Source organism: Sceloporus occidentalis, unplaced genomic scaffold (genome assembly GCF_023333645.1).
Source record: "Sceloporus occidentalis isolate IW3139 unplaced genomic scaffold, rSceOcc1.0.p SCAF_36, whole genome shotgun sequence".
NCBI classification, from domain to species: Eukaryota; Metazoa; Chordata; class Lepidosauria; order Squamata; family Phrynosomatidae; genus Sceloporus; species Sceloporus occidentalis.
Window position 1 is genome coordinate 10,315,818 of NW_028317016.1, and position 17,588 is coordinate 10,333,405.

The following is a 17,588-nucleotide window of genomic DNA, read 5'->3' on the forward strand; positions in this document are numbered from 1 at the left end:
TTACCATTATTTTTTCCTTCTCTGCCATTTTTAATCATTAATTTACTCATTATTTATTTATCTATTTTCCTCAAAACAACCTCTTTATATATAGCTAGCTATGACTATGGGCCTTTTTTAAAGTCAGAGCACCGGATGCCACTGACACATTCAGTGTAATGCTGTTTGAGGCAGCAAAGATGTCCCTGACAACCTGTTTAGGCACAAAGATGACAGAAAAGCTGTTTTGGGGGCAAAATGGCACTGGCAAGCTGTTTGGGGGCAAATATGGCACTGGTAAGTTTCGAGGCAAATATTGCCAATGCATTAAATATACACCCACAATACATCAAATTCACATCTGCCTTGTGTCAGATGCCTTGCTTCTTTTCTTGCTTCCTTGCAAGATTCCACTGAGCTCCCGCCTCCTAGAGTAGGCCGAGTCAGTGTCAAGGGTCACACAGGGGCAGCCCTGATTTAATTATGTGGTCCAGCCTTGCTTTAATTTGGATAGGCCCGAGTGCCAATTGCTACACTCCCAGCTTGCCCCTGCACACCATGGCTCTTTTTATGTGGAACTTCCATTATTGTTATTATTTATTTATATAGCACCATCATTTTCCATAGAATGGTTAAACAGGACATAATATAGCAATTTGGATTTAAAGGAGGAAGGCAATGCCCAAACAAGCCTACGTTCTATAAGGAGGTAAAAATGCTGAGTTTAAGGCTGACTGTCATTTAAAACACATGCTGTTACAAGAGATCAGCAGGAGTGAGACTAAGAAACGTAAGGTAGAAATGAGTCTCAAGGGATTTTTTAAAGGAACCGGAGGCAATGGGAAAGTCCGATAACGACACTCCAAAGGAAAGGATTTTACAAGTCTTGCATGAGAGATAAAAATCAGAATAGAAGACAGGGGCGGATAATTAGATGAGCAGAGGGACCGGTCGGTGTAAATGTTGACATAAGCGAAGAGCTTTGTAGGGGAGAGTCAAGATTTTAAGTTGAGTAATACAGGAAGCGTAAAATACCAGAATGCTTTTCCAAAATATGAAAGTCCCATAGTCTCTACTGTAACGTCTTGACATACAAGTTCAAGCTCTCAGGCGCTCGGTCTTGTGACGGCTCAGAAGTGTTGAGAGCGGATTGTTCTGTGGAAGAGGGCTGCAGGAAGAACTCATATGTGCTGTATAGGCAATGCATTTTGTTGAGATTATTAGCTGAGTGTGCAGCATAATATGGAAAACTATTTGGCATAGTGAGTGTTGTGCGTAATTGGCAACTCTTAGAACAGGAAAAGGGAGAGGGAATGAATAGGCTCGCTACTTGAGATTTTCAGAAATACAGTAAATTCAGTAACACATTGCACCTCCAAAATACATCAGTCTGATTTTGTTCCACAGTAGAAATGAAGCAGGAAATTGGTTTGTCATGCCCCCGTCTGTCTTTCATGCATTTTCTCCTTATTACTGTCTATTACTGTATATTAGTCTAGTTCTTATTCTGCTCTTGCTGATACACATGGTAAACATACATTTTCTTGACCTACTACATCACTTTTATTTTTCAAAGTAACATCCTCAATATATTTGCAAAGTTTGAAGCTGTGTTGCTTGCACATAAAAACATCCTTATAGGAAAGTACTACTAGTAGTTTTTAAGCATATCGGTTTATTCTGTAAAATCATAAATATAACGCTTACTTGTATGTATTTGTAATTGCTATACTTGCCAGTAGTCCATAATTAAAAGGTTCCAACAACATAAGTGTTTTTAATTAGGTACAAGTACATTACATGAGTGTAAACAAGGTGGATCTTGGATGCCACGTTATGCTTCCTGAAGGATGAGAATAAAATAGCAAGTGTTGCCATACATGGGCTTTATATGTAGCATAAAATATTGCCTTATTAATTGTAATCTTTATAAAATTTAAATTATCCTCATTCTACCATCTTTCTACATGGAGATTTCTTTTAGACATTTATAGTTTGTTATTATTTATAGACAAATAACAATCTCTATCCAACATAAAAAATCTCAAAATTCTACTGCACACTATATTTTTTGGGCATGCAAATACATGATAAAACTTCTTCATTCCAACAGGGTGTACATTTAAAGAGACAGGATAAAGGAACCTAAAATTATTACTGAAAGTGTATATATCAGAAGTCCAGACTGCATACAGACAGCAAGGAAACTTGGCATACCATGGAAGCTGGCATTTCTGGTTGGCATCAGTAATGACAGAGCAGCTCACGTGACCGATCACCAATTATATATAGAAGTTGCCATTCACATCGCATCTATAAAAAGAGTGGCCAGATTTTCTTTTAACTGGAGGGCTACTTTAAAATCATTGTTCACTTGTGAGATGAATCTTTTGTAAGTATCTCTTTTAAAGTAACATCCTGTTTATACTATTTATGATGCAAATATTATTTATTTGTATAGACTACATGCTCAAAAAAAGTCCATGATTGTAGCATTAAACCTCAGAGGGCATTATTTGCTAAAGTAAACTGACAGGAGAGCTTAAGCTCTTTCACCTCATTGTACTGTATTTTATGAAAAGAAGGTCCAATCCAGTGAGCATCTGCTGTATGAAGAGTTTGGCTGGCCTTGTATAATATATAGATAAAGCAGCAATAGGTCTCATAAAATAATCTATAGATTGTACAGGGCAAGATCCCCCATATGGATTTGCCCCTTTCCCCACCCCAGCAATTTGCTTTTTAACAAAAGGCAGCTTCAGCGCTGGCTCGAAGAATGCACCAGGCAGGACCTAATGAGACCCGCATGCCCGTGTTTCTGAAAGCATTCCCATAGTACACAATCCTCCCATGCGTTTGCAAGAGGAGCACCATGTGAGTTTAAAGTGACCTCTCAGCTATCATATGGATTCAAATACAGTCCTAACAGTAAATTCCCATTTTTATAATGGAATTCAGTGTTTATCTGAATTCATTCAATTTGTTATTCTTTAGGAAAAGAATAAATCAATAGTTTCCTATTACTTAAATGGAAGTGATTCTTGGAAACATAAGGATCTAATTTGATCATGTGCCACACATAATTATATTAATATTGAAAAATAATGCAAGGGTTTTAGTGAGTATAATCTGTAGAGAATTGCAAAAATATTGTTATAATACATAACTTCAAAAGGTAATCTAAATATAAATTACAGACTTAGCCCCCTTCTGGAGTCATATAAAGGTATTAACACGTTTCAACAGATCATAATACTTTAATCAGAGTGCTGATCACGTAAACATATACAGTTAGCACACAGTTTTTTTTAATATAAAACATTTTTTACAAGTTCAAAGTTATCAAATGATGCATGACTTTATCAACAAATATATTTATTAACAAAATATACACATTTGTAAAGTGTGTTCATAGCAAACAAGCTCTGTGCAATTCTTTGTATGATATATTTAAAACAAGAGCGCATGCGCATGTCTAGTGCTTAGTTGCTGGCTTCCACCATAAACAAAGCTTTTTTTCTTGGAAATGGTGCCACCTGGAAAAGACTGACAAAGTGACATAATTTAATTTCAAATTAAACATTTTTTGCCATGCACAGACAATGTCCCAGGGGTCTGGGAAGATTCAAGTGCAGGGCAAAGCTTCAGTGTGGGGGTTTGATTTTATTTCTACAAGAACCAAGGGCAGCAACCTTTATTTAAAAAAAAAAATTCACAGTGCCATTTGACTTATATATATATATATATATATATATATATATATACATACATTCTCTTAAACTACATAGTATATGAAGGGGGAAATACAAATTGTGTGGTATTTGCATTAACAGGTAGATTGAGAGCAGGGCTCTCTTCTCCTTCTGTACCAGCATGTGTTAACATGTTATGTCATTTTAAATTGTTCCTTATTTTCACTATTGTAAACGCACTAGGTAACCTACAGGCGCTATATAATAAATAATAGTTAACGGTAACTTAACCTACCACCTTTCATCAAAATATGGTGACTACCAATTTCTTTTTTTTCACCACGGCAGCGTGATGAATCCACAAAAGGAAACTTTATTGTGCTGTGAAATGTTTGCGCTTGAACCAAAGCACAATATGCTTACCATAAATGAAAATGTTGGATTAAATGAATTATGGGTACCTGGTTAGGATGGATGATTGTAAGCGTATGGGGTCAGTTTCATTTTCTTGTGTAGATAAGCTTAGCACTTGGAACCCGACACAACAGCTTTTGGAAATGCTGCGATGGGGGACTCACAATACTGGTTTAAGTACATGAAAGTATTTACCATACACAACACAAAAATGTGTTGGTTATATGCTTCATTCTTCTCTTTTAGTATAAATTAGCATGTTTTGTAGCACAGTATATACTTTTTTTGTACTTAAATTCAATGTTGTGATTTTCATAAACTTTGTTCAAATGATTAACCTAACATAATTATGCAATTAAAAGTCTGAAATTATCCATAGAAATGTCACATGACCGCAATATTTGTTAAACAGGGATTCTGACAATCGATTCACATTCGGAGATTTTGGAGATCAGACTGTTGCCGTTTAATGCTTCATTTGTGATACAATTTCATCTTCTCCCTCGTTGTCCTCTACCTGAAATATGTTGACTATTCTGCCTTTTTTCTATGTCTTATTAAGTCTTGTTAGTGAGTTGTACTTTCTGTTTCATGAAGATTCCCGCCTGTTCCTTATCCTTTAAGTATTTCAAATACAATTCAGCCAGTTTCTCAGTGATCACCAACTGAAACTCTTCATTCCCAATTTCAATAGCAGCTGCCAGGGCCAATAGGAGGTATGTAGCTGCACCTTCAGCATCCTGTAGACAAATATGAACAATTATTACGGGATTCTGTCATCCAGCTTACAAACATGACTATCCATAGCCTATCAGTTTCAACAGGCAATTTTGCTGGCACCCAAGGAGTCCATTAAATACTTCTATATCTTGCCCTGTCCATTACCATGAGGATTTGTATTATGGTTCAACATTATTTACTACTACCTTCATTGAGTATTTTGAAATTCCAAGACTGGATCTATCTCTTAATGAATGCCATGATGGTGAATTTTCAATTTTAATACTGGGTCAGAGGCATAACAGTCATGCAACTACTTGCCCGCCTATTTAAAGCTGCTATGTGCAGCAAATATACCCAGCCAACGGCACGGAAAGTGTAGAGATCATCTGCACACTGTGTCTTAACTGATCCAGCGGACAGGAAGTAACATCACAGCCACTTCCTGCGTGTTGAACCAGTCTACACGCAGCACAGAGGAAGAGAGACACACCACTCCCACAGGTAAGTGATGAACTATACGCTAACAGGCTGTTTATGAAACCCTGATTCATTAAAAATAATGCATTAGAAAATGACACATTTCTTCTGTGTAAGGACTAAGCATGCATTATGCATAATGTGACAGGGTGTATGGCACGGCGATTGAAGCGAGGTATTTAGACAGTCTCTACCCTCTCACCTGTGGTTAATTAGTAGGCCTTAAAGCCCAGCTAAACTGCGGAGCTGAGAACAAAGAGGTTGGTTAATTTGTTAACGTTATTTTGTTAGATTATTTTCCTACTGATTAGTCAGATGGATTCATGTATAGCTAGCGCTCAGATCGAGCTAGGTTTTGGTTTGTAGTTTTGTTTTTGTTTAATTACCCACCCCTGTGTATCTGTGCGGCATTAAATATAAAAGCTGCAGACTTTTACACAAAATTTTGTCTCTTGCAAATTTACTATCCTAGAGGACCCTGCTGAGAGCCTTGGAAAGGTAGCCCGCTATGGTGATATATCCCAATAGTTAAATCAGGCAGCTTTAATACGTTTCACTTCACAGCCTTAAGAAAGCCTTATGCACGGCTAACTTAAGTCTTCTTGCAAGACAGAGTCTCCAAACTTGGCCCCTCAAAATGCAAATCTAAGCCCGTGAAATGAAAAGTTTCAGCTGAGTTTTACTTGATTTAATGAATAAACCATTGGTTGAGCCAATCTTGGCCTAAAAACCTCCATGATGATGGCACAATAGTATGAAAAAGAAGGAAAAACAATGAATGGGAGAAGCTTTTCACATTAATAATTTGTTTTCTAATATAATGTAATTTAATAATGAATTTTGTGTTATCTTTGTGTAATTTAAAATATGGGACAGGCTGTTCCTTTAATAACACAAATGAGTGTTTGTTGTAATGGTAGCTAAGTGCCATGTAACTCTGTTTCACAGTCAAAGTTAAAGTATACCGGACAGCCAAATGTTTTTTAGATGACTTGACTGTTACCTTTCTCCTAAGAAGTGCAATCTCTCCAAGACGCCAGTACACTTTCAAGTAATACCCAGCCTCAGCAGCATGCTGCATAGGTGTAGAACATAAAGACAGGGCCTTCAAGTAGCAGTACTCAGACACCTCGTAAATTTGCATGGAATGGTACACCCCTGCTAACCGATGGAAGGCAACCAGTTCATGTAGAGGCTCACCTGAAATACCAGCAAGAGAATGAAAGCTTAACTAGGGGTTATAACAAACAAAGATGTAAATAAATGCCACAATCTGCACAGAAATAGAATCTTATGTAGGAAAGTATAGTTTAAAAGTAAGTAAGACACTCTGACAATGGCATTTGTTAACATTAGAACAGGCTACCACACAGAAGGTTTTTGCCTCTAAAGCAGTCTGCTGTAATTCAATAAACCCCAATCTCTGGATAGTTTATTTATTTGGCACATGAGAACAAGGTAAAATATCCACTGGCATGTACTCCTGAGACATAATTAAGTTCTCATCCTTAGAGCTACTTACATGAATTGTAATGAAACTTGAAGGTACACATCTCTCTGGATGAAAAATGCAACGCTGATTTGCAAATTTTTTTGTCTGTGGCATATAAATAATATTTATACCATATGTCCAGAACCCTGGAGGATCAATATGCTTGAACGAGAAATGAAATCTCTGTAATCAAATTACTTATATGTAAACCAAAAATCTTTGCTGGTCCCATCGTATTTTATTTACGTTATGTAATCATTACCCTATCGACCCTTTGTGGAGGAATGGCGCCAATTGGTGCCTTGTCTCCCTCTATCTCCTGTGGGGTGGTTAAGTTAGGTAAAACAAATCAAATTAAAATTAAATATAGAAGCACTTCCTACTGAGGTCAATTCAATGTACCCTTTGGGTGCAAGGAAAGTAGAAAATCACTGTGCATCACCAGGTCATCCAGAGGATGCAGCCTGTAAAAAAGTTATCTGCGATGTTTGGACCTCATCTTCAGCTCATTCTCTGCTGTAAAAACCTCAAACCTTATTAGGTCCTTGGTCTGGTCTTATACTCAGGATAGCTGTCATGGACTGGGTCCAAACAGATGACTGAAAGGACCCAGCGTGCCCGAAGATTGTATGCAGGAGTCACAGTGCAGTAGTGGAGTTGGACAGGGCCTGGTTACAGGGTGACCACACTCACCCAGGTGTTGAGCACCTAGGGTTGTGCAGCCAAACACCAGCACCCAGATATAGCAGCGGATGAAGTCCAGAATGAAGTGAAGTGAAGTGATATCCTGCAGGCACCCTGGAGCAGGCATGAAGCATATCACTAGAATCACGTGCAGGATGCTGCAGGCTGGGAGTATGGAAGCTAAGCAAAGGGTATAGCAGAAACATAACAAGCAAGGGACAGGGAGACCAGGCACGAAACATAACCAGACAAGACATACATGTAACGGCACTACAGTGAACCAGACAAGGAATAAACATTACTAGACAAGATATACATGATACAGGGCACAACAAAGGACAGGGAACAAGGCAAGGAACACAGGGGAAGGAGTGAGGAGCCGGAATCCTCGGACGCTTCTCCTTTAAGCAAGGATAGGCCATATTAACTAGGACAAAGGGAGAGGAGAGAGGAACCAGAATCCTCAGATGATACAAGGAAGAAGGGCAAAGGTACATAAGAGAGACACGAAAATGAATACAGAAACTTGTTTGATAACAATTGGAGATTCCGTCACATATGGCCATAGTATGCTTAGCCCACCACTACGCCAAAGTACTCCAATGACGGTGGGTCCTAACGCTAATCCCTGCTGACAGTGGTACGAAACAAACCAAACATGTAATCAAAACACATAGCACTGAGACATACCTTAGACTGAGACAAACAGAACACACAGGTGGGGCACACCTTATAAAGGAAACAGAGCTGAAGCAAAGAGCTGAAGCAGAAGCAAGGAATGGAAGATCAGAACAAAGCAAAAGGAAATCCAGGAATGGATCGAAGCAAAACAGGGAAACCGAAACAAGACAGATATGCAGCTCCGCAGCCTGGGCAGAACGTGACAATAGTCATATACCTACTCCATGCATGTTTAAATTCCCTTACTGTAGGCTGTTCCACTTACCTACCACCATCTCCTAAAACTCTTCTTCTAAGAAAGCATCAACAAAACTATTTAAGAAACCTTGGAGAATGTGGGTATCAATCCCGCAGTGTCTCTCACATGCTAAGTGAGTCTGCTACCATTTGAGCTAATCTCCTATTAATACTTTAAGTGAATTTTGAGCTGTATATCACAAATGTTCTCAGGTGTCACAAAGCTTGTGGTTATTTTCATGCTGTGGCTTGCGGATCCTCATTTACTCTCAACTGGGGGTAGTGTTTTTTGTGCATTGGGGTCAAATGCAATGCAGAGCTGGCAGCTTAAGTAAACTTAGAGTGAGCTGTTAATGAGCCGGAGCCTGTATAAAGCATGCGTTTGGGGGACTTTGGCATCAGTGGAGTCAAAACCACTAGAAACACCTTTGATGGCACCTAAGAGTTTGCCACTTATATAGTTGAGCTCTTATTTAAAACATATTGGCTTTCAAGTGAGCTTTCATGTTTCCTTTAGATCTGCCACACTTGACACAATGATTTGTTAGTATGAACGTATAGTAGTTATGGATAACGTTAACGTCTTTGACATGATTTCAAAAACGTCCTAATTAACTTTGCTTTTTGGGGAGGCATTTTTATTATATTTATCCTGGTATACTCTGCACCAAATAGAGGTTGCAATTTATTTTCACTGTCTACCCTTTTTTCCACATAAGTAATAAATTATATCCTCTACTGTCATTCAATTTGCTCAATCTTGCCCACAATTAAAATGTAAGATTGCACACACTATTTTCCAGTGTTACTGTGCGGGGGGGTACAACATCAGTCAACTTAACATGTATTTGACTGACCACTAGGCTATTTAGTAAATAGACCTGTAGGAATTAAAAAAGTAATCTAAAACTCTCTACTCATTTTACTGGGAGCCACCACAATGATAATTGAACCAGAACAGTTAATTCTATAGACATTAAAAACAAAGTGTTCTAAGCCAAATAAAAATCATACATGAGGAACGTGTTGAATAAATAATATGTAAGGATGCATAATTTAAAATACTCACCCACAAGTGGGCTGAGCCGGACAGCCATGGCAGCATATTCCAGCGAAGCCTTAGAATTTCCATAACTTACAAGAAGCTGAGTGAGTTTGTGGAAGAGACGAAGCTGTGCTTGAATGTCCTCAAGCTTCTTGGCTAATGGGAGGGCACCCTCCTGAAACAAAGATGGAAACCAAAATGAAACGTATAGCAAGAAGCATGCATTTCATAAAAAAGAAACAATAATGCAATCACAAAAAATGGCTTTTTGTGAAGGCTATTAATATCTTAAAACTAGCACTACTTGGACCCTGGCTCTAAATAAGGCAGAAAGGATGAGCATACTACGCTGTAAAAAATAGTCTACTGCTCTACTTTGGCAACTGTAGCAAAGGCAAACTCTTTCTGTGGACAATGAGCAGGTAAGTGGTATAAAGCGGGGTCTCTGCAGATAACTTCATGGGTGCTCTCAAAGAAAATGTGTATAATACCATCTGGCAACAGATTTTATCATACAAAAATACAAATTCAAATTTTAATCCATGATCATTCCACTAATGAATGATAAAGTACTGTACAGATGCCTGTGATTGCATTACCTTATAAAAAGGTAATGCGCTCTCTCTCATCTGAATTCCATGGAAAAATATATCCCCGGCAGCTTCGTACAGATGCATTGTATTGGCCAAATCATCTGACTTCTGGGATGCCTGGATGCCGGCCTGTTATTAATAAATAACTTGAAAATAATACATGAACTGAAAAATAGGTGTTGACAGATAAATTAATTTCACATTGGTCCATTTTGTATATGAAGAAATATGAATTTATATAGACATATATAGCCTTATTTGTAGGTTTACACAGATGGTTGTCATAGGCTATATAAATTAGAACTTTATTGCTGTTTCTTCTGTGGTACTGACATGTAAATAAATCTCCACCAGCTCCTCTTCTTTCAGAAGATAGTACAGTCTCCCAGCCTGAAGCCAACTCTCAGCTGCTCTATCATGCAGGCCAAGATCAATAGCGATCCTCAAACTTTGCTTGGTGTAATCCAAAGCTTTCCGTAGAGACCTGAAATTAATAGAATTTTAAATAGCCATACATTCATGGTAGACTTGAGAATAATTTGCAGCATGGACAAGAAAGTCAACTTTAGCAGTGCACTGTGCCTCTGTGATAATCTGCGGTGATCTGTTTATGAAGTACAAATAAAATACTACAGTCAATTAAGGAGAAGAAAAATGTATCACTGATGATTCCTTCTTACAGAGTTGACCTTGAGATGTTGATGAAGGATTGTCTTCTCTCAAAATTATTACTATGCATAATGTAAAATACACTGACTATAGCACATGCCAAACTTGAATATTAGAGTTATTCATAGGAATTGCACCGACCAAAGGTTGTGACCATGGTTACCTTGCTGTGTTTAGAGATTGGTACAACTGACTTAAGGTTCCCAGTAGTTCCTCTTCCTTTTTTCTATCCTTCAGTAGCTGCACTAGGTGGACCAAATGTTCACAGTAGGCTATATGGGCCCCAGTAGCAGGGGACACATTGTTGTAGAAGTTGCACAACTCTTTTGTTATTTTCAGCTGACCTAGAAATAAATTCAGGCAGAATATATATATATATAAAATAGTGGTTGAAGGTAAGTCTAGTGCATGCGTAATTATAATGGTACAACCACATAACAGTAATAAAAAGTTATTTCAAGGCACACTTACAGAATTCAAGTAGTTCACTCACTTTTCAAATTGTTCACCTTCAAGGCATACACCAAAGCCAATTCATAGCACAGTTTGCCATATTCAAGCTTCTTCTGTTCAGTCAGAATTTGCCCCAGCCAATGCAGAACTTGAACGAGCTCCCGCTCTGCTTCATCACTTCCCTGCAAATCCATGTACAACTGGATGGACTTAAGAAAGTATCTCTCTCCCATGTTAACAGCTTTGCAGAACACAGAAAGTCTCCCAAAGTTGGCAAGGGCTATGGCTTGGTTCCTTCTGTTGCCCATTTCAGTAGCCATTTTAAGTGCTTGGGAGTATCCTCTTGATGATTCAACAACCTTGTTGTCCATCTTTTGTGCATTTGCTAGGAGGTTATGGACAACACCGCACTGGGTAGTACTATCTGTTTCCTGCATAGATTCTAACAGAGGTTCTAGAATGTGACATGCCTGTCCAAATTCTCTATTTAGTGTATACATCCATCCCAAAAAGAGAGAAGCCTCAAAAGCTTCATCTTCACTGCTCCATCTACCAAGTTCAACAGCCCTTTTGGAATAAGTAATGGCACGATGCAGTAGACTGTGCTGGAGGTATAATTTGGAAAGAATAAGGCATAAGGTTCTCTGGGCTTTCACATCTCCACTCTCATAAGAACAAGAAAGGGCATGTTTAAGGTAAGGAGCAGATTGTGCAGAAATGTTACTACTGCTTAGGGGACAGCCTGTAATCCTGGATATGTTTTGCATAACAACCCCCACTCTCCACATTGGGGAAGGCATAATTTTCACGCCATTTGACTTACACAATCGAGCTGAAGCCAAAGCAACATGAGGAAGATATTTTTTATCATACAAGTAACTTAATATGGGAATTACACCCATAGAAGAACAAACTGTCTGGGAGCAGGCGGCGATAAAAAGAAACTGTAGGCGCTCCACAAAAGGCAAGGCCTCATCATATCGGCCTAACTGATGAAGGAGTCTAAATATTAGAAAGCAAACCCGGGATTCAAATGAGGTATTGTTAACAATGATGGCTTTCTTCATGAGATATTTTAGCACCTCAAGTTCATGTTCAGAGCTAAAATTATGTTGATGCAAACATATCAGTATACTAGCAGCCTTCTCTAGCAATAGCTCCTGCTTGGATCTCAGATTTTGCTTCAAGTAAATCGCAGAGAGGTTATCATACAAGGCAGCCAAAAGATGCAGGTCAAGAAATCCATGACTTATGGCACTTAGTGCTTCTTCAAAATAAACCCTTGCTTGGGAAAGTTTCATTCTTTTGGCACAAATCCGTCCAAGAAGAAAGCAGCAACGAACATGAGCCCAAGACATGTGCAATTTCTTAGCCCAATTTCTAGAAGTTTCCAGGTAGAATACAAGATCCTCCTCTTCTGAGAATCCGTAAAATGTGTATTTGAGGAAAGACATAGAGAGATCATACAAGGGCTGGTAGTCAGGTTGGTAACCCTGCTTATTTAGGAATGTCAAGACTGGGTCAAAGACTTCAGAATCTTCCATCTCCCCAGCATTTAAGTCAACAAAGAACTTTGGATCATCAATTTCTTCTGGACTCAACACTATAAAGCTCTCAACTCCACATTTCCACTCAGACTCAGGGCTTGATTTCTCAGAGGCACTGCATTTAGATGAACTGCTTATGCCTTCACACTCATCTAGGCTGTCAGACATGTTGCTTTCACCAAAGTCTTTCCTTATATCTGAAGCATAACAAAGAACAAAACAGAAGGTAAACTGGGGCTATTTGTAATTTAGTGCTAAAAAATCACTAGCCACGGTAAGGTACTTGGTATTTAAGATATTTCTGCTACTTTACCATATACATACCCAAATACATAATTCTATAATCTGTTTTAGGAATTCAGGTTCTTGTTCTAGCAAACTTCTTATCCAAGGGTTAAGTTAGTTTAAACAAATCATAACTTTGTTAGAGCCGTTTTCACCCATTAAAACACCTGCTCTGTCTAAACAAGGCCTTTGAACAAAATATTATGCTACTTTATAAGCAGGACAGTGCTGCAGGACAAGGGAATGTTAGCTGATTAACTTGGCATTATGGCTTGGTGCACACAGGTGAAATGTAATGAAAAGATATACTGTATAATGCCCAGTGGATTATGTATTTGTGGAATAAGAAAATCTCTTGATTATTACTAGATAAACAAGAAATGCATCAAATTGAGCCTAAACCCACCAGAAGATGCTTTGTGATACGTGTCCAATGGATCCAAGCCATCTGCAAAACAGCAGAGAAAATGTCACATTTTTATGCACACGTAACGTGGTTGGGCATATCCTGCCAGAGGCCACAGAGGAACGGTGTTAGATGGAATGTTTCCATCTGAGAAACCCATGAAGTATTGACAGCTTATGTGACTCTGTATATTTTTCTGTGCTTGCCCAATAAAATGTATCAACCCCCCTAAGGAATGACACATAGGTGGTATGCAAAAAATATATTCAGGAATAAAGCAATCAGTACCTCGTGAGGAAGGATTGCATCAATGTACCAAATGATTACCTACAACAGAAGCCACCACATCTGCAGATAAACTTATAATAATGAGAAACAAACACATTTTGGTCAATGGTGCACCACATTTCACTGTACTTAATGTTCAGAGAATATTAGAATTTTTCCAGTGTGGACTTCCTACTTAAGGCAAAACTTTTTCAGTTTTAGATAGTTACATACAATATCAACCTGTTTATGACTGTAGTTTCCATGGTATCTCCTCATCACCAAGGTAATGATGAAGGAAGTGACCTTCAGACTTGCTAAAGAACTACATTATTTTTATAAGAAAGTAGCATAGGTTTGGGCTCCTAGTACTCACCTAGTCGGTATACTGAACTGATATCACTCTGAGCAAGTTCACTCAAGAGCTGCACACAACTCTGCTGACTGTCTTCATCCAGAAAGTTGAGTGAAGATCTTTCTTCCTCACTTAAGAAAAGCAAGTCCTTACCTCTATACAGAAAAAAGATAAAATATAATATTTCTGTAGAGTTTTTATACTTTTATGGCATAGCTACGGGAAGTTATGTAATATCAGAGATTGCAAGTATGTTTTGTTTGGTGTAAGGAACTCTGGGTCTCCAGTGTCCAAGAGAGCTCCCTGAACAAGGGATATATGAAAGTACTTACACATCTCCTAAATGGGGTATTCTGTAGAACCCCGATGTGCATTTGAAACAGCAAGCAAATTTAAAGGGGATGTCATGGCTGAAGTGTCCCTTTAAGTTTGATGAAATGCCAGGCAGCAAAACAATCGTATACTTTCAGGGTCCATCCTATCTTATTTTCTTGACCTGCAGTGAATAAATATGTATAAGCAGGTCAAACGGTCCCTTCTAGTGGAGTTTCTAAGCTTATACTTTGACTTACATCTGTTCCAACCATCAGAATTGAACATTGAGTTTGATAGAATAACATTTTCAACCTCAAAGTAAATCCATCATTATCCTAGAAATGTACTCAGTAGAGCATGTTTAAATAGTAATTGGGTATCGTCATACCCGTCATGAAGCTTGTTATGCTAAAGAAGGACTGGGTATTCACTCACCCTGCCTTTTATCATTTGCTGCTGTTGAAAAAAGAACCATTAGGGTGAAAATGTTAAACTCACATATAAGGAAATACTGATTCTACCTGAAATGGGGCACATGAACCAAAGACCCCTAGGGAACGGACCACACAGGGCTCAGTAAGTGACTTGTTGGACGAGTTGTGTAGTAACATCTATAAAAATACATCATATTTCCTTTACTAATGCTAATTAAGGATACTACCATGAGAGACTGTTGGGCACAGCACACAGGTAAAACAACTGGAATCCAGAAGGAATTCCATCCCTTTTAAAGAAAATAATACATATTATTTTTATTGTTTGGCTTCTCCAGGAAAAGAGGTGTCTTTCTAAAAGCAGAAGGTGCCAGATCTCTCAATCTCATTATTTGTGCCAGAATATCCCTAAAAAAACAAAATTGATAATCTGGTATCCTGATGAAAATTAGCCCTGTTTTGTCCCACCTTTATAAACTATGTAACCAAAGTACAATGTCTTATCCCACATACACGTTTATAAAACGAACTATTTATTTTAATGCCTAGCTATTTTTATTACTGTTATTTTAGCATGTTTAGTAACTTCTCTCATCTGTGAGGCCAAACTTTCTTTTTTTAATAACTATTTTCACTTTATCTAGACCACATATGAGTGTATATATTTTTAGTATGCCAACAATCAGAACACAATAGTATTGGCATATGTAATCATTTAGGCCACTGGATAATGTACTTAGTGTAATCCTTTAAATGGATGGACTAATTTAGTATCCCAGAATGTGTTTGGACCAGCCAGGACTTTTTATGAGCTGTTTAGCGATTTCAAGTTATGTGTAAAAGCTTTGGCATTCCAGAGAGTGAAATTCAGGATGGACATAATGCAAGAATAAACCTACAAACACATTATTTTATGTTGCATTTATACTAGGGCTGCAACAACTAATCGATAAAATCAATAATGAAAATCGCTGTCAACTATTTTCATTATCAATTAGTTGAATTGATTTGTTCGAATATAAGATGAGGTTTTTTGCAGAGCAAATGAAAAATACCCCTCATTTTATAATCCAACCTCAAATAGAGACTATAAGACTAAAATCCAGATCCTCCGCAGCATTGCAGGGGACATGGATCCTCCTCTCTGGCAGCCGGTGGACGACAATCTCCGCTGCTGCCTGACACTTCCGCCATGCCTTCTATGACGCAGTGCTGGCATGACGTGACCTTCCGGTGCTCCGTCATAGAAGCCCTGGCGCAAGTGGCTGGCAGCAGCAAAGGTTGTCTACGTGCATCGAGGAAGGAGAGGCCAGAAGTATGCTGGTAAATTTTAGCTTAAAGCTGGCAAGGATAATACCTTTTATTAGCAATTTGTACTGCAAGAGTGCAAGCTTCCAAGACTACGAGTGGCGGGTCTCTTCAGCAAACAAGCTTCTGCATGCAATAAATGTCAGCTTATATCCTTCTGATAATACCATTATCTGCAGGGTAATATCAAGAAGGGTAGCTCATATAGATATGATTATATGATTTCATTGGTCCTGCTCAAGCTTTAGGTGAAGTATAACACAACTGAGCAACAAAGTAATCAGGTACCACTTAGCTGGACCAGCAAAATAGCCCAGCAATACTCATTTTGGCACACGCAATTCATGTACTGTGCTGCGGCATATGCTGGAGCTATAAAAAGCAATAATAATTTTGTCCATCTCGCCCTTTCCAAAACAGATTTACAGAAAGGAAAGCACAGAAAATCCATAAAAAGAGCAATAAAAGGGCACTCTAGATGTTCTGGTGGCTGTATGTAAACTGCCAGTAAAACACAACTAAATATTTGCATTTGACAATTCTCCCCACTGCCTTATGTTCGTATGAACCTTCTTGGGCAAAATGACTTAGATCACCTATATAAAAATCTCTTCTGAAAACATACAGTATGTTGTGCAGTTAACTTTGGGATTTTTTTCCCTTTTTCATGTTCTTACACTTAGCCTTTCTTTTTTTTGTTTTGCAGTGGTCATACTGGGACAACAGTGACATCTGTTGGCCACATCTAGGATTACAGACTAGTTCTATAACATTATAGAAAACTACCAGCTGTCACCCATCTAAAGTGTCATTAGTGTTCTTCTGCAGCATATTGATCTATCCAACCTCTTTTTGATTTGTATTTGTTGACTCTATTACTAAAGGGCAATAGTTTAATCCTTTTATTACCCTTACCAATGTTACATTTCCTGACTATAACCCTGCATGTCACTAGTTTTAAACGTTGCCAACTTTTGTTTTAATAAAAATCTTAACTTACAGTGGACAATATTTTATGTAGAACACGGAATCTACTTTGGTACAACCTTAAAAGGATTTTCCCTCTGTTATCAAAAGTTGATTCACTGGACCAAGAGAGTCAGGAACAGTGAATGCTCGAAAATGCACTTGAATTGACTTTTTATAGCCAGATTCCATCTTTGCAGCTAGCTACAGGGCTGATCCTCAAAACACTGTATTAGTTATTATGGACTGTGATGTCCAGCACACTGCCAACATCAGCAAAGATATCAGGAAGGATCAGTATAGGATGTAGGTATGACTCACGTCATCTGTCATGTTCTACATTACAAATAGCTAAAAACATTTTTTTCTGACTTTTAATGTCCTTGTAAATGCTAACCATATCCCCTCTCAGAGTAAGCCAATACAATTTGTCCTCATAACTAAAACTTCATAATGCCATAGTCTGTTCCTAAAACCTACCCTGTTATTCAAGTAGTATTTATTGCCACAAATAGCAACTATTATTCAATTACCCCCTGATCTTTTTTCATAAAAAATTGGCCCAA

General features: G+C 38.2%; 1 protein-coding gene across 1 annotated transcript in view; it reads right to left on the reverse strand.

The window, feature by feature from the left end:
• Nucleotides 1–4,642: 4,642 nt before the first annotated feature.
• The window catches only part of LOC149297931 (SH3 domain and tetratricopeptide repeat-containing protein 2-like), an 87,679-nt gene continuing 74,733 nt past the window's right edge, over nucleotides 4,643–17,588 (reverse strand). Inside the window, exons 10-17 of the mRNA XM_089488122.1 lie at nucleotides 14,021–14,154; nucleotides 11,180–12,883; nucleotides 10,850–11,030; nucleotides 10,351–10,501; nucleotides 10,024–10,146; nucleotides 9,449–9,599; nucleotides 6,289–6,485; nucleotides 4,643–4,825 (exon numbers count right to left, since the gene is read on the reverse strand). Coding sequence (XP_089344248.1) covers nucleotides 4,643–4,825; nucleotides 6,289–6,485; nucleotides 9,449–9,599; nucleotides 10,024–10,146; nucleotides 10,351–10,501; nucleotides 10,850–11,030; nucleotides 11,180–12,883; nucleotides 14,021–14,154 — 2,824 coding nt within the window. The remainder of the gene's footprint in view (nucleotides 4,826–6,288; nucleotides 6,486–9,448; nucleotides 9,600–10,023; nucleotides 10,147–10,350; nucleotides 10,502–10,849; nucleotides 11,031–11,179; nucleotides 12,884–14,020; nucleotides 14,155–17,588) is intronic.